The following is an 18,135-nucleotide window of genomic DNA, read 5'->3' on the forward strand; positions in this document are numbered from 1 at the left end:
TCATATGTGTGTGAGTTGAGTTTGTCTGAGTATGTGTGTGCAGGTTCTCATTTTTGATGAAGGCCTTGTTGGCTGAAAGCTCACTTTCTGACAGTCTTTTTGTTGGCCTATCTGTAACTCACTTTCTCTACTGTATGGTAAGTAGCAACTACCCTTTTCATAATATTGTTGAAATTATTTATGAAATATTGCATTCGGTCAATCAGTAATCTAAGGTGTTGTGTGGTGAAGATTTTGTTATGGGTGCAAATGTTTACTACCATAGAAATGAGGTTAGGTTAGACCAAAACCACTACACAATCAGCAAAAACCGTAATAACTTTCTACTACATAGTATGCAACTAATAGCTTTGGGAAATACTGCAATTACACAAAATTAATATCTGCATAAAGTTACTAATATTTTTGTAAAACTAGATATTATAACTTAACTTTGACATACAATGGTGTTCAGATATATTATCCCACTATAATACATATTATCTTACACACTGAAGAGCCAAAGCAACTGGTACACCCGCCTGATGTCATGCAGGGCCCCTGTGAGCAAGCAGAAGCGCCACAACGTGATGTGGCATGGACTAGACTAATGTCTGAAGTAGTGCTGGAGGGAACCGACACCATGAATCCTGCAGGACTCTCGATAAATCCATAAGAGTATGAGAGGTGGAGATCTTTCTGAACAGCATGTTGCAAGGCATCCCAGATATGCTCAGTTATGTTGATGTCTGGGGAGTTTGGTGGCCAGTGGAAGTGTTTAAATTCAAGAGAGTTCCTGGAGCCACTCTGTAGCAATTCTGGATTTGTGTGGTGTTGCATTGTCCTGCTGGAATTGCCCAAGTCCTTTGGAATGAACAATGGACACAAATGGATGCAGGCGATCAGACAGGATGCTTATGTACATGTCACCTGTCAGAGTCGTATCTAGATGTATCAGGGGTCCTATATCACTATAACTACACATGCTCCACACCATCACAGAGCCTCCACCAGCTTGAACAGACCCTGCTGACATGGTCTATGGATTCATGAGGTTGTCTCCATACCCGTACTCGTCTATCCGCTTGATAGAATTTAAAATGAGACTCGTCTGAACGGGCAACATGTTTCCAGTTATCAACAGTCCAATTTCAGTGTTGACAGGTACAGGTGAGGCATAAAGCTTTTTTCCAATTTCAGTGTTGACAGGTACAGGTGAGGCATAAAGCTTTTTGTCGTTTAGTCATCAAGGGTACACAAGTGGGTCTGCAGCTCTGAAAGCCCATATCAAAGATGTTTCCTTGAATGGTTCACACACTGACACTTGTTGATGGCCCAGCATTGAAATCTGCAGCAGTTTGAGGAGGGGTTGCACTTCTGTCAAGCTGAATGATTCACTTCAGTTGTCATTGGTCCCATTCTTGCAGGATCTTTTTCCGGCCGCAGCAATGTCAGAGATTTGATGCTTTACCAGATTCTCGATTTTCACAGTACACTCATGAAAGGTTATACAGGAAAATCCCCACTTCATCGCTATCTCGGAGATGCTGTGTCCCATTGCTCATGCACCAACTATAATACCATGTACAAACTCACTTAAATCTTGATAACCTGCCATGTAGCAGCAGTAAACGATCTAACAACTATGCCAGATACTTGTTGTCTAATATAGGCATTGCTCGCTGCAGCACCATATTCTGACTGTTTACATATCTCTGTATTTGAATACACATGCTGATACCAGTTTCTTTTGTGCTTCAGTGTAAATACAAGTTTGCTAAAAACAAACTATTCATTTCTGGCAAACAGCTGGTTTAATCTTCTTTTCTAATAATAGTAAATGTAGTTTCTATCTATTAATACACAGTAGCTATTTTAGTTAAGGCTGGAGCACACAAACAAACAATTTTGATACTTACGCTTCATTTCCACTGTCTCAACTACTGCCAAGGTTGGTACTGTAACTTTACGGGGTTTAACATCAGATGCTGTCATGTCATCTTCACCACCTCCTTCATCATCATAAATAATGATATTTTCACGAATGTCTTCTTTTGGTCCTGGGACTTTACACTTCCTTGTTTGTTTCCATTTACATACCACAAGAAATACCACTAAAGCTGAAAAAATATTGGTTAATTATTTGCTCAGGAGACAAAGTCTCAGTAAATTCAGTATCGGAAATCACAGTCAGATGAAGTTAAATATAGCAGAAGATAGTTTCCATAACTGTTTATTAATCAAAGTAGCTTACCAAGAACACTTATGAAGGATGTTATAACTACTAGCAGAGCACCAAAGCTAAGTTTCACAGACTGTTCTTGAACCATGTGCTCACACTGTTGACCCCAAAAATCCTTGGGGCATACACACTGGTAATTGCTGTAGGGGTACTGACTGACACATGTTCCACCATTCAGACATGACTCTTCATAACAATCATTTTTCTCAACACAGATGCCTTCATCAGCATCAAACACTTTGTTGGAGCCACAACTGAAAAGATTTGTCAGCATTACAAAGGCTTCTTATACCACTGATAGACATAAAGCACCAATGGTACTGAAAAATATTTGCTGAAAATAATGAAACAGCTTTAACCCAAAAAATGTGATGGCTGTACATCTTCATCAACTTTTACATGCACCATACTTATATATGGCTCTGCTTTTCTGGGGTCTGCACGACCTACCTTTCCTTTTAATTTTCCTAACCTATCCTCTACTCCCTGAGGAAGAAACTGTTTGTTCCAAAAGCTAAGGAATGTATCACTATTACTTTTAAGTTTGCATTGGCAGGAGAGCCTATGCAGGATATGGTGGCTGACATGCAGTGACCAATTTTCATTGGAAGATATAAAGATATGGAAAGAAACTGAATTTTTTTTATGAACACCATATAACAAAGATATGAAAAATCATAATGCATATTTAGGAATATCTAATATGGATAGAGGAGGAGTTGTTGCATACTAAAAATATAAGTTCAAAAATGATATGAGAAATTCCTGAGTGGAGTACAAATAATGGATGGAGGAAGGGTAACCACACACTGTATAGTTTAGGTATTAAATGGTTAAAACTAATGTAAACAAGACTGAGAACATTGCTGAACTTTCAGACACTGCCCTCTGTAAGAGCTAACAAAAAACACACAGCCGTGTGCATATGCACATTGGTACATTGTCCCAGCTGACTACAGTCTCAGTGCAGCACAAACTCAGATGCAGCATGGGGACAGTATAGTTAGCCAGGACAGTGGAGCCATGTATATCTTTGTGTGTTTTTAGAATGACATTGACCAAATTGTAATTTGCATATGCTAATATTCATCACTGGATGGTGGCAGTATGTGCAAGAGATTGTGTGTCTGGCAAGTCAATGAGGAAGTGGAATGTCCATTTTTGTGAAGGCCAGGAGTGTTTTAGTGATGACCTGAGACCAAGCCAGGCAAACACTGTGATTGTGGCTGAACTTATCAACAAGGTGAATGATCTCATGAGAAGTGGTCAACATTTCACAATGGGAATGTTGGCAGTGATGGTGTAGGCCGTAGTTGGAACAGTGTCGGGTGATCTGAAGGTGTGCATGCAGTGGTTTCTGAAGAAGTTCAGTGAACCACAAAAGGAACTTTGTGTGGGTCTAGCACTGAAACACCTGTTTCGGTGTCATAAAGACCCTGCTTTCCTGGAGTGGATCGTCACTGGTGACAAGAACTGATGCCATCACTTAGTGCCTGATACAAAGCAGGACAGCATGCATTAAAAATTTCATAGCTGTACCCTCAGCAGACAAGGTGATGCTCACTGTTTTTTTCGATGACTGAGTACCAATACTTATTGAATTCCACAAGCATGGCAAAACCATTCACAGTGACATGTACTGTGAGACACTTTGTAGCCCATGCAGGCCCATCAAGAGCAAATGATCTGGGCAGCTATTGGAGGGAGTGATTTTGCTCCCTGATAACATTCATCCATATGTCTCCAAGGTCACACAAAGTGTCATGGCCAATTTCAAGTGGGAGCAGCTTGAGCATATGCCCTATAACCTGGGCATGTGGCCCTGCAACTCCCATGTATTTGGTCCAGAAAACAAGGCATTTCAAAGGGAAGCACTTCAATTCAGACAACAAAGTGGACACAGTGGAGGACTGGCTCCTGCCATGGCCATGGGAGTTCTGGGAACATGGAATACTTGGTCTCATGAAACGGTGGGATAGTTCTCCTTAGGCCTCAGGTGATTACTTTTAAATAAAAACTTCAGTCATATCTACTATGTTGTTTTGTACCTTTTCTTTTGAACAATCCTCATAAGATAGTATCTTGAGGAAACAGCAGAGTAAGACAGAAATCTTTCAGACTGCACAAACAATTACATCAATGTTAGAAGTAGATAAAAGAATGTCATGCACTCAACTACTTAGAGAAAATAAAATTCTAGAACTTTTTTGTATGCACATATTAGAAAATTTAATAATTCAAAAGCAAAAACTGAACAATAGTGATCCTTGTATCTCCTGTAACAAATCTGTGCATAGCTGCTGTAAAAGACAAACAAATGATGCACATGTTCAGCAGAAAACTACATCAATATTCCAAAAAGGTGTGTACCATGTTAGCATCACATAATATAATGCACTTCTGAGATACTTTACGTAAAAGTAACAGAGAAGTATAAATTCAAATCATCATTAAATGATTACTTGTTTTATTACCATTTCTTTCTATGTGGGAGTACCTGGAAAAAAAATTGTGCCATCCTGTGATGCTATATTTGTAATAGGCCCTCAGTAACACAATAACATTTCTAACAATGGAAACTCCAGCATGGAATAATGAAAGTACTATGAAAAGCATAAACTGCTACTCACTGTACAGCACAGATGCTGAGTCACAGACAGGCACAACAGCCGGCCGCGGTGGCCGAGCGGTTCTAGGCACTTCAGTCCGGAACCGCAGGACTGCTACGGTCGCAGGTTCGAATCCTGCCTCGGGCATGGATGTGTGTGATGTCCTTAGGTTAGTTAGGTTTAAGTAGTTCTAAGTTCTAGGGGACTGATGATCTCAGATGTTAAGTCCCATAGTGCTCAGAGCCATTTGAACCATTTGAACAGGCACAACAAAAAGACTACTACATATGTAAGATTTTTGCCAGAAAGCCTTCTTGCAAAAATAGAAAACATATAACACACGTTTACACAGATGCAGCTCACACACACATGACCACTTGGGAATTTTTTCACACGTACTTCTGTGTTACTTACATATTTTTATCCTCCACCAGGAATCCTTGCTCCTTCCATCTGTGCCAAAACAGGTAAGTTTCCTTATCACTAGCCAGAACCTAGTCCCACATACTGTTCCTTCATTGCTGCTTTGCTCATGGAATTCCCCCAAATGATTAAATTACCTATCTCTGGCAGCAGCTCCTACTTACACAATGACCTCCATCAGTTCAGATTCTGCCAGTCTTTAACCCTCACCAACATAGTCGGCCCACAAAACCACATAAATCAGGCCGAGACCTCTTTAAAGTACCTCCTCTCCACCGATAAAATTCTCCTACTGTCACATTTCAGATTTGAGGTTTCTATCTCACACATAGAGACTCTTGACCTCCAGGAAATAGAGCAGCATGCACAATGCCACCTCATAAAACCCTTCAACCTGTTCACTTCCTACTCCTGCCTTGGAATGCGACTATCTGCTACCTCTTTCACAGCCTCCAAACCTCCTCACAATCATTCATAGCTTACAAACTCTGCCTCACATACCTACTGCATTTACCCCACCCTCAAAAATTTCCTCCTACCACCACACAAAAACCAGAACCTAAACAGACCTGAAATACAATCATGAACCTTTCCTCCAAAAGCCTTAGCCTCAGAGAATTATCAGTCATTTCCAAAGACCTTACCATTTCCCCACTCCCAAATTCAATCATGCTGGAGTTGTTAAAGACCTTCTGTCCTTCTCCTGGCCCTACAGTGGAAACACTTTTTTGCCACCAACCCTATCAATCAGACTAAACTTAAGTCCAATGTCGAGCCCTGCCTGACTCAGTTCACTCCTCCTTCCAACCGTGATCCAAATCAACCCCTGTTAACTTTCCAGAATTTCTTAACGTCAAACCTTGTCTCACCATCATACCCCAAATCCCTCAAAATGTAAGCTAGCCTTAAACTATAGAAAGAACTGCAATCCAGCACCTAAAATCTGATCCTGACCTTATTATCCTACTAACTGACAAAGGTTCTGCCACTGTTGTTTTGAAGGACCCCATTCCAGAATTCCAGCAGGATCTCCAGCCTCTCCTCAGATCCTTAGTCCCATCCAGATCCTCTCTCTCCTCACACCTACCACTCCCTGCACTACCTTCTACATGCTTCCTAACATACACAGATCCAACCACACAGGACATACCATCGTGGCCAGCTAGTGTGCCGCCACTGAGAGAATCTCTGCTATTGTAGACCAACACCTTCAGCCTGTCAGATGCAACTGATCCTCCTATATAAAAGATACCAACCATTTCTTCCACCGACTCTCCACAGTTCCTTTACCACATGATGATGCCCTGCTTGTCACTATAGATGCCACCTCTCTTTAAACTAACATCCCTAAGGCCCATGGCCTAGCCACTATTAAACAGTGCCTTTCCCAATGCCCTACGGATTCCAAACCACCAACCTCCTTCCTGGTCACCATGACTAACTACGTCCTCCCCACAATTACTTCTCCTAAGAAAGCATCGCCTACAAACAAATCCAGGGTATGGCAATGGGCACCCACAAGGCACCATCCTATGTCACCCTATTCATGGGCCATCTAGAGGAATCCTTCCGAATCATCCAGAATCCCAGACCCCTCACCAGGTTCAGATTCATCGATGACATCTTCGTGATTTGGATTGAGGGTGAGGACACCCCATCCACATTCCTCGAGAACCTCAATATCTTCTTCTCCATTAGCTTCTCCTTGTCTTCCTTAACCCAACAAGCCAACTTCCTCAGTGTTAAACTCAGCCTCAAAGATGGCCATGTCAGTACCTCTGTCCATATCAAACCTACCAACTACTAGTCATATCTTCACTTGACATACGTCACCAACTCCATACAATGAAGCCTCTTCCACACAGCCAAGCCACCCATGGCCGTTGCATCTGTAGTGATGAGCAGTTCCTCTCATTCACAGGCTGTAATTTTCCTCCTAAACTTGTACAGAAGCAGATCTCCTGTGACTTATCTTTCCAGTCACACACCACTTCCCAAAGTCCCATCTTCTGGCCACAGAGGAGCATTCCCCTCACAACTCAGTACCACCCAGGACTGGAGCAATTGAATCACATTCTCCACCAGGGTTTTGACTACCTCTCATAACTCCATGAAATTAGGAACGTTCTGCCCACTATCCTCCCCACCCCTCCCAACACCAGCTTTTCTGAATTGTGCAGGTGGGAACCTCCCTGCAATATATACAATGTTCCCATAATCCTCCTGGCCTCAACATTTGTTAGTCATTGTCTTTCAGCCATCTATCCCCTTTACTGTTCTGACTCCACAGCCTTCTACTTCTCAAACACACCCACATCGTCTAACTTCCCGACTGTCCTAGCTGCCCTACCCTTTCTCCACCTACTCCCAGTATGCTTCCGCAAACAGCATTTTACCATCCCCCACCATAACCCTGCTTCCCCCTCCACTCACTGCCCCCACCTCCTCCTTACCCCCACCACCATGATTGGTTCTCCTTTCTCCTACCATGCACAGCAGCAAGAGACAATGGTCATGTGTGTGTGAGTTGCATTTTTGTGAATGAGTGTATGTATGTTGTCTGTTTGGAAGAAGGCCTTCTGGCTGAAAGCTTAGTCTTTTTGTTGTGCTTGTCTGTGACTCACCATCTCTACTGCATGGTGAGTAGCAATCAGTCCTTTTTACAATATCATTTCTAGATGATAAATGATTGTATTTTACTGTAAGAAAAGTTTGTGGCACTTAAGGACCATCCAGTCTCTATCGTACACAGTGTAACACTAGATTTACCAGACTATTAAATAAATAATACTTTTAGTATAAATAGCACTTAACATTTACTTGCACTCATGTTTGTTCCATATGTCATGACATGTGAGAGGTTCTTGGCAAACAACTTCATCACAGGATATGTTAGATAAGCAATTTCTTTCCACATTTTGAGCTAGAACAGCTTGTGCCCACTGAGTACCATTCACTGATGGTGGAAGAGGAAGATTTTTGCCACCAAAACGTATATCGTCAATGCACCCTGAACATACAAACAGATCAACAGTTAAAAATGTATTAAATGCACATGTATGGTACAAACTCTACACACTAAGGTTTCAGTTATAATAAGTTTGCACTGTAAAAAGTGTATACATGAATAATCAGTACATTGGTATGTAAGAAGAAATTGATTTTCCTGAAAGACCATCTGACAGAAATTAAAAATCTTGATAAATCTCTTACTAGCTTTTCTATCTCAAAGTTGTTCAGAAACTAAAAGATATATCACACAGACAGCAAATACTGTGACGGACAATTAAAACTAGCCCATATGTCCAAAATAGCCAGTTAGTAACTTTTACAAAAACATCATTTACTGTTTTCCTTTTGCTGCTCCTTTGCTCAGCTTCACACAAAATCCTTGTATTATTTGCAAATAGGACAAATTCTGCCTCATGACTCTCAAAAATGTATATAATTAACATAAAGCAAGACAGGTAGTGAGATAATGATTGAACCCGATAGGATTCCAACTGTAATTTCTCCACATGCATGCATGTGGTATCATCCATCTTTGTATTACACAAACAGCTTAGGGTACCTCACTGTATTCTGTTTATTATATAAGAGCTACACCAGGTATGTGCTGAGCTACTTATACTATAACAACTTCTCTAATAGAAAAGAATCAAACAATTAAAATCTGGACCGGACTAAAAACCATATCGAAAAGACAAGATTGTTACTCCCCACATATGGGAGGTTTCGAGTGACACATAGAACCACTGGAAAAAGACTGCTAGATATTATTAGCTATCAGACTCAGTCCTTCACCAAATGTAGACAAAACACACAAACAGTCACACTTGCATAAAAAACACACACACACACACACACACACACACACACACACACGTGACCACTGTAATCTCTTGGTCTAATCAGGTGGCTGTGTGTGTGTGTGTGTGTGTGTGTGTGTGCGCGTGTGTGTGTGCGTGTGTGTGTGTGTGCGTGTGTGTGTGTGTGGTGGGGAGGGGGGGGCAGGGGGGAGGAAAGGGTTGAGAAAACGAGAGAGAAGAGAAGTAGAGACTGGGAAAGAGCACCCCAGGTGGTGCACTGGTAGGATGGAAGGTGTGTGTAAGGCTATAAAGAGTCTGGAAGTGGCTAGAAGCAGGTGGAGAACAGAGCCTAGTGAAGCCTGAGGCCTTTTAGTTCCAAGAATGTGCAGTTCAGAAAAGCTGGTGTTGGTGGGAAGAATCCTGATGGCACAGGCTATGAAACAGTTGCTGGAATCAAGCAAATTGTGTTGGACAGTACACTCAGTAACTGAGTGTGCGGCTCTTTCTTGGTTCACAGTTTCCTGGTGGCCGTTCATGTGGGCTGACAGTCATATAGAATGCTGATGGTTGGCAGCTAGTTAGTGGATCACACAGCTGCTTTCACTGGTGTAGGAGACATCTGTGACAGGACTGGAGTAGGTGCTAGTGGGAGGTTGTATGGGTCAGGTCTTGCGTCTTGCATCTAGGTCTATTGCAGGCATGTGGACTATGGGACAAGGGTTTGGGAGCAATGGTAAAATAGGGATGACAAGGACATCATGCAGGTTGGGTGGGCAGCAGAGTACCACTGTGGGAGGGATGAAATGAAATGATTGTATGGCATTATTACCCAGAAGATCCAATCTAGAGTTATTCAGCTGCTTAGTGCAAGTCTTTTTATTTGATGCCACTTTGGTGACATGTGTATTGATGATGATGAAATGATGATGAAATGATGATGAAAACAACAAAACACATAGTCAATGAGAGGATAAAATCTCCAATCAAGCCAGGAATTGAACCCAAGCCTCCTGGTCAGTCAGATATGCAGGTGGAGGGATAGCGGGGCAGTTCTCATTTCAGGGCACAATGAGGGGTGATAGAAGCCCTGGCAGAGAAAGTAATTCATTTGCGCCAGTCCTGAGCAACACTGAGTCCCAAGTGGGATGCTCCATTGTGGCTGGTCAGTGGGTATGGGGGCATGGTTGGTGTGGAGAAAGGGGTCTGTTTCTGGAGAGGGTGGGGTTGGTAATTTCAGTCTGTGAAGGCCTCATTGAGACATTTGGCATATTTGGAGAGGGGCTGCTCATCATCACAGATGAAATGCACATGAGTGGCTAGGTTGTGTGGAAGGGACTTCTGTGGAAATGGTGGCAGCTTCAAAGTGGATGTATTGTTGGGGGTCAGTAGGCTTGATGTGGATGGAGATACTGATACAGTGATTGGTGCAGGTTTTCTGTAATTGCGTACGAATGCATGCTGAATGCTTGTAATGATGAACATTTCATGTATTTTAAGACATAAAAACTCTTCTCTTGCATTGCTACCATCTTGTATAGTGCTGTCACAGGTCTGCCATCTAGCATGCACTTGAGCAGCATAGTTGGGCTAATCCTGTATACTACTATGCATATCCCATTTCATGTTCTGTTGTATCCAAATGATTTCAAATGCTGTACTGTTACTCTCTGTTCTGCCAAAAGTTTGGTCCAATATGGGAATTAGGTGCCTGATAAATGACAAAGTTAAATTTGAAAGTAAACTAAAAACGTTCCTTCTGGGCTATTCCTCTTCTCCCATAGCAGAGATCTTACTCAGGAAGTTTAGCTAACTTGATGCAAAATTGTTACTTTGGGTTAATCAAGTAGATTTTTTTTCCTGTTACATGAACTCATCTATAAACGGTAACTACAAATTAAGTTAATAAACTGTAAACTGACATATTCCATATTATTAGATAATATCATGCAAGTGACACATGGAACACCTAATTTACTAACATAGAAAAATTAATGAAAAGCTCGAGACTACACTTCCTGTCACCGAACAAAATAAAAGATATAACTAAAACCAAACTCCTTCAATTGACAGCTAAAGTATATATATAAAAACAAAGATGATGAGACTTACCAAACAAAAGCGCTGGCAGGTCGATAGACACACAAACAAACACAAACATACACACAAAATTCAAGCTTTCGCAACAAATGGTTGCTTCGTCAGGGAAGAGGGAAGGAGAGGGAAAGACGAAAGGATGTGGGTTTTAAGGGAGAGGGTAAGGAGTCATTAGAATCCCGGGAGCAGAAAGACTTACCTTAGGGGGAAAAAAGGACAGGTATACACTCGCACACACACACACATATCCATCTGCACATACACAGACACAAGCAGACATTTCATCTTTCCTTCTCCTTCCCTCTTTCCTGACGAAGCAACCAGGGGTTGCGAAAGCTCGAATTTTGTGTGTATGTTTGTGTGTCTATCGACCTGCCAGCGCTTTTGTTTGGTAAGTGTCATCATCTTTGTTTTATATATATATATATATATATATATATATATATATATATATATATATATATATATATATATATATATATATATAATAGAGGGAAACATTCCACGTGGGAAAAATATATTTAAAAAGAAAGATGATGAGACTTACCCAACAAAAGCGCTGGCAGGTCGATAGACACACAAATAAACACAAACATACACACAAAACTCAAGCTTTCGCAACAAACTGTTGCCTCATCAGGAAAGAGGGAAGGAGAGGGAAAGACGAAAGGATATGGGTTTTAAGGGAGAGGGTAAGGAGTCATTCCAATCCCGGGAGCGGAAAGACTTACCTTAGGGGGAAAAAAGGACAGGTATACACTCGCACACACACACATATCCATCCATACATACAAGACACAAGCAGACATTTGTAAAGGCAAAGAGTTTGAGCAGAGATGTCAGTCGGGACGGAAGTATAGAGGCAAAGATGATGTTGAAAGACAGGTGAGGTATGAGCGGCGGCAGATTGAAATTAGGAATTAGCGGAGATTGAGGCCTGGCGGATAGCGAGAAGAGAGGATATGCTGAAGGGCAAGTTCCCATCTCCGGAGTTCTGACAGGTTGGTGTTAGTGGGAAGTATCCAGATAACCCGGACGGTGTAACACTGTGCCAAGATATGCTGGCCGTGCACCAAGGCATGTTTAGCCACAGGGTGATCCTCATTACCAACAAACACTGTCTGCCTGTGTCCATTCATGCGAATGGACAGTTTGTTGCTGGTCATTCCCACATAGAACGCTTCACAGTGTAGGCAGGTCAGTTGGTAAATCACGTGGGTGCTTTCACACGTGGCTCTGCCTTTGATCGTGTACACCTTCCGGGTTACAGGACTGGAATAGGTGGTGGTGGGAGGGTGCATGGGACAGGTTTTACACCGGGGGCGGTTACAGGGGTAGGAGCCAGAGGGTAGGGAAGGTGGTTTGGGGATTTCATAGGGATGAACTAAGAGGTTACGAAGGTTAGGTGGACGGCGGAAAGACACTCTTGGTGGAGTGGGGAGGATTTCATGAAGGATGGATCTCATTTCAGGGCAGGATTTGAGGAAGTCGTATCCCTGCTGGAGAGCCACATTCAGAATCTGATCCAGTCCCGGAAAGTATCCTGTCACAAGTGGGGCACTTTTGGGGTTCTTCTGTGGAAGGTTCCGGGTTTGAGGAGATGAGGAAGTGGCTCTGGTTATTTGCTTCTGTACCAGGTCGGGAGGGTAGTTACGGGATGCAAAAGCTGTTTTCAGGTTGTTGGTGTAATGGTTCAAGGATTCCGGACTGGAGCAGATTCGTTTGCCACGAAGACCTAGGCTGTAGGGAAGGGACCGTTTGATGTGGAATGGGTGGCAGCTGTCATAATGGAGGTACTGTTGCTTGTTGGTGGGTTTGATGTGGACGGACGTGTGAAGCTGGCCATTGGACAGGTGGAGGTCAACGTCAAGGAAAGTGGCATGGGATTTAGAGTAGGACCAGGTGAATCTGATGGAACCAAAGGAGTTGAGGTTGGAGAGGAAATTCTGGAGTTCTTCTTCACTGTGAGTCCAGATCATGAAAATGTCATCAATAAATCTGTACCAAACTTTGGGTTGGCAGGCCTGGGTAACCAAGAAGGCTTCCTCTAAGCGACCCATGAATAGGTTGGCGTACGAGGGGGCCATCCTGGTACCCATGGCTGTTCCCTTTAATTGTTGGTATGTCTGGCCTTCAAAAGTGAAGAAGTTGTGGGTCAGGATGAAGCTGGCTAAGGTAATGAGGAAAGAGGTTTTAGGTAGGGCGGCAGGTGATCGGCGTGAAAGGAAGTGCTCCATCGCAGCGAGGCCCTGGACATGCGGAATATTTGTGTATAAGGAAGTGGCATCAATGGTTACAAGGATGGTTTCCGGGGGTAACAGACTGGGTAGGGATTCCAGGCGTTCGAGAAAGTGGTTGGTGTCTTTGATGAAGGATGGGAGACTGCAAGTAATGGGTTGAAGGTGTTGATCTACGTAGGCGGAGATGCGTTCTGTGGGGGCTTGGTAACCAGCTACAATGGGACGGCCGGGATGATTGGGTTTGTGAATTTTGGGAAGAAGGTAGAAGGTGGGGGTGCGGGGTGTTGGTGGGGTCAGCAGGTTGATGGAGTCAGGTGAAAGGTTTTGTAGGGGGCCTAAGGTTCTGAGGATTCCTTGAAGCTCCGCCTGGACATCAGGAATGGGATTACCATGGCAAACTTTGTAAGTAGTGTTGTCTGAAAGCTGACGCAGTCCCTCAGCCACATACTCCCGACGATCAAGTACCACAGTCGTGGAACCCTTGTCCGCCGGAAGAATGACGATGGATTGGTCGGCCTTCAGATCACGGATAGCCTGGGCTTCAGCAGTGGTGATGTTGGGAGTAGGATTAAGGTTTTTTAAGAAGGATTGAGAGGCAAGGCTGGAAGTCAGAAATTCCTGGAAGGTTAGGAGAGGGTGATTTTGAGGAAGAGGAGGTGGGTCCCATGCACCCTCCCACCACCACCTATTCCAGTCCTGTAACCCGGAAGGTGTACACGATCAAAGGCAGAGCCACGTGTGAAAGCACCCACGTGATTTACCAACTGACCTGCCTACACTGTGAAGCGTTCTATGTGGGAATGACCAGCAACAAACTGTCCATTCGCATGAATGGACACAGGCAGACAGTGTTTGTTGGTAATGAGGATCACCCTGTGGCTAAACATGCCTTGGTGCACGGCCAGCATATCTTGGCACAGTGTTACACCGTCCGGGTTATCTGGATACTTCCCACTAACACCAACCTGTCAGAACTCCGGAGATGGGAACTTGCCCTTCAGCATATCCTCTCTTCTCGCTATCCGCCAGGCCTCAATCTCCGCTAATTCCTAATTTCAATCTGCCGCCGCTCATACCTCACCTGTCTTTCAACATCATCTTTGCCTCTATACTTCCGTCCCGACTGACATCTCTGCTCAAACTCTTTGCCTTTACAAATGTCTGCTTGTGTCTTGTATGTATGGATGGATATGTGTGTGTGTGCGAGTGTATACCTGTCCTTTTTTCCCCCTAAGGTAAGTCTTTCCGCTCCCGGGATTGGAATGACTCCTTACCCTCTCCCTTAAAACCCATATCCTTTCGTCTTTCCCTCTCCTTCCCTCTTTCCTGATGAGGCAACAGTTTGTTGCGAAAGCTTGAGTTTTGTGTGTATGTTTGTGTTTATTTGTGTGTCTATCGACCTGCCAGCGCTTTTGTTGTATATATATATATATATATAATAGAAGGAAACATTCCACGAAGGAAAAATATATCTAAAAACAAAGTAGATGTGACTTACCAAATGAAAGTGCTGGCAGGTCGACAGACACACATACGAACACAAACATAAAATTCAAGCTTTCGCAACAAACTGTTGCCTCATCAGGAAAGAGGGAAGGAGAGGGAAAGACGAAAGGATGTGGGTTTTAAGGGAGAGGGTAAGGAGTCATTCCAGTCCCGGGAGCGGAAAGACTTACCTTAGGGGGAAAAAAGGACGGGTATACACTCGCACACACACACATATCCATCCACACATATACAGACACAAGCAGACATATTTAAAGACAAAGAGTTTGGGCAGAGATGTCAGCCGAGGCAGAAGTGCAGAGGCAAAGACGTTGTTGAATGACAGGTGAGGTATGAGTGGCGGCAACTTGAAATTAGCGGAGATTGAGGCCTGGTGGATAACGGGATGAGAGGATATATTGAAGAGCAAGTTCCCATCTCCGGAGTTCGGATAGGTTGGTGTTAGTAGGAAGTATCCAGATAACCCGGACGGTGTAACACTGCGCCAAGATGTGCTGGTCGTGCACCAAGGCATGTTTAGCCACAGGGTGATCCTCATTACCAACAAACACTGTCTGCCTGTGTCCATTCATGCGAATGGACAGTTTGTTACTGGTCATTCCCACATAGAACGCATCACAGTGCAGGCAGGTCAGTTGGTAGATCACGTGGGTGCTTTCACACGTGGCTCTGCCTTTGATTGTGTACACCTTCCGGGTTACAGGACTGGAGTAGGTGGTGGTGGGAGGGTGCATGGGACAGGTTTTACACCGGGGGCGGTTACAAGGGTAGGAGCCAGAGGGTAGGGAAGGTGGTTTGGGGATTTCATAGGGATGAACTAAGAGGTTACGAAGGTTGGGTGGACGGCGGAAAGACACTCTTGGTGGAGTGGGGAGGATTTCATGAAGGATGGATCTCATTTCAGGGCAGGATTTGAGGAAGTCGTATCCCTGCTGGAGAGCCACATTCAAAATCTGATCCAGTCCCGGAAAGTATCCTGTCACAAGTGGGGCACTTTTGTGGTTCTTCTGTGGGAGGTTCTGGGTTTGAGAGGATGAGGAAGTGGCTCTGGTTATTTGCTTCTGTACCAGGTCGGGAGGGTAGTTGCGGGATGCGAAAGCTGTTGTCAGGTTGTTGGTGTAATGCTTCAGGGATTCCGGACTGGAGCAGATTCGTTTGCCACGAAGACCTAGGCTGTAGGGAAGGGACCGTTTGATGTGGAATGGGTGGCAGCTGTCGTAATGGAGGTACTGTTGCTTGTTGGTGGGTTTGATGTGGACGGACGTGTGAAGCTGGCCATTGGACAGGTGAAGGTCAACATCAAGGAAAGTGGCATGGGATTTGGAGTAGGACCAGGTGAATCTGATGGAACCAAAGGAGTTGAGGTTGGAGAGGAAATTCTGGAGTTCTTCTTCACTGTGAGTCCAGATCATGAAGATGTCATCAATAAATCTGTACCAAACTTTGGGTTGGCAGGCCTGGGTAACCAAGAAGGCTTCCTCTAAGCGACCCATGAATAGGTTGGCGTACGAGGGGGCCATCCTGGTACCCATGGCTGTTCCCTTTAATTGTTGGTATGTCTGGTTTTCAAAAGTGAAGAAGTTGTGGGTCAGGATGAAGCTGGCTAAGGTAATGAGGAAAGAGGTTTTAGGTAGGGTGGCAGGTGATCGGCGTGAAAGGAAGTGCTCCATCGCAGCGAGGCCCTGGACGTGCGGGATATTTGTGTATAAGGAAGTGGCATCAATGGTTACAAGGATGGTTTCTGGGGGTAACGGATTGGGTAAGGATTCCAGGCGTTCCAGAAAGTGGTTGGTGTCTTTGATGAAGGATGGGAGACTGCATGTAATGGGTTGAAGGTGTTGGTCTACGTAGGCAGAGATACGTTCTGTGGGGGCTTGGTAACCAGCTACAATGGGGCGGCCGGGATGATTGGGTTTGTGAATTTTAGGAAGAAGGTAGAAGGTAGGGGTGCGGGGTGTCGGTGGGGTCAGGAGGTTGATGGAGTCAGGTGAAAGGTTTTGTAGGGGGCCTAAGGTTCTGAGGATTCCTTGAAGCTCTGCCTGGACATCAGGAATGGGATTACCTTGGCAAACTTTGTATGTGGTGTTGTCTGAAAGCTGACGCAGTCCCTCAGCCACATACTCCCGACGATCAAGTACCACGGTCGTGGAACCCTTGTCCGCCGGAAGAATGACGATGGACCGGTCAGCCTTCAGATCACGGATAGCCTGGGCTTCAGCAGTGGTGATGTTGGGAGTAGGATTAAGGTTTTTTAAGAAGGATTGAGAGGCAAGGCTGGAAGTCAGAAATTCCTGGAAGGTTTGGAGAGGGTGATTTTGAGGAAGAGGGGGTGGGTCCCGCTGTGACGGAGGACGGAACTGTTCCAGGCAGGGTTCAATTTGGATAGTGTCTTGGGGAGTTGGATCATTAGGGGTAGGATCATTTTTCTTCGTGGCAAAGTGATACTTCCAGCAGAGAGTACGAGTGTAGGACAGTAAATCTTTGACGAGGGCTGTTTGGTTGAATCTGGGAGTGGGGCTGAAGGTGAGGCCTTTGGATAGGACAGAGGTTTCAGATTGGGAGAGAGGTTTGGAGGAAAGGTTAACTACTGAATTAGGGTGTTGTGGTGCCAGATTGTGTTGATTGGAATTTTGAGGTTTTGGAGGGAGTGGAGCTGGAAGTGGGAGATTGAGTAGATGGGAGAGACTGGGTTTGTGTGCAATGAGAGGTGGTTGAGGTTTGCTGGAAAGGTTGTGAAGGGTGAGTGAGTTGCCTTTCCGGAGGTGGGAAACCAGGAGATTGGATAGTTTTTTGAGGTGAAGGGTGGCATGCTCTTCTAATTGGCGGTTGGCCTGTAGGAGGATGCTCTGAATAGCCGGTGTGGATGTGGGAGAGGAAAGATTGAGGACTTTTATTAAGGATAGGAGTTGACGGGTGTGTTCGTTGGCTGAGTTGATGTGTAGGTGAAGGATTAGGTGGGTGAGGGCAATGGATTGTTCAGTTTGGAACTGGTATAGGGACTGATGGAAAGAAGGGTTGCAGCCAGAGATGGGAACTTTAAGTGTGAGGCCTTTGGGGGTTATGCCAAATGTCAGACAAGCCTGAGAAAATAAAATATGCGAGCGTAATCTGGCTAGGGTGAAGGCATGTTTGCGGAGGGAATGTAAATAAAACTTAATGGGGTCGTTGTGGGGGTGTTGTGAGGGTGACATGGTATTAGAAGGTGGAAAGTTTAACATGAGGTTGAAATGAAA

At 44.3% G+C, this 18,135-nt stretch overlaps 1 protein-coding gene across 1 annotated transcript in view; it reads right to left on the reverse strand.

The window, feature by feature from the left end:
* Positions 1-18,135, reverse strand: part of LOC126092653 (neural-cadherin-like) — a 314,704-nt gene that overhangs the window by 37,696 nt on the left and 258,873 nt on the right. Inside the window, exons 21-23 of the mRNA XM_049908375.1 lie at positions 8,074-8,263; positions 2,234-2,475; positions 1,899-2,099 (exon numbers count right to left, since the gene is read on the reverse strand). Of these exons, the coding sequence (XP_049764332.1) occupies positions 1,899-2,099; positions 2,234-2,475; positions 8,074-8,263 (633 nt within the window). The remainder of the gene's footprint in view (positions 1-1,898; positions 2,100-2,233; positions 2,476-8,073; positions 8,264-18,135) is intronic.

This window comes from Schistocerca cancellata, chromosome 7 (genome assembly GCF_023864275.1).
Source record: "Schistocerca cancellata isolate TAMUIC-IGC-003103 chromosome 7, iqSchCanc2.1, whole genome shotgun sequence".
Taxonomy (NCBI): Eukaryota; Metazoa; Arthropoda; class Insecta; order Orthoptera; family Acrididae; genus Schistocerca; species Schistocerca cancellata.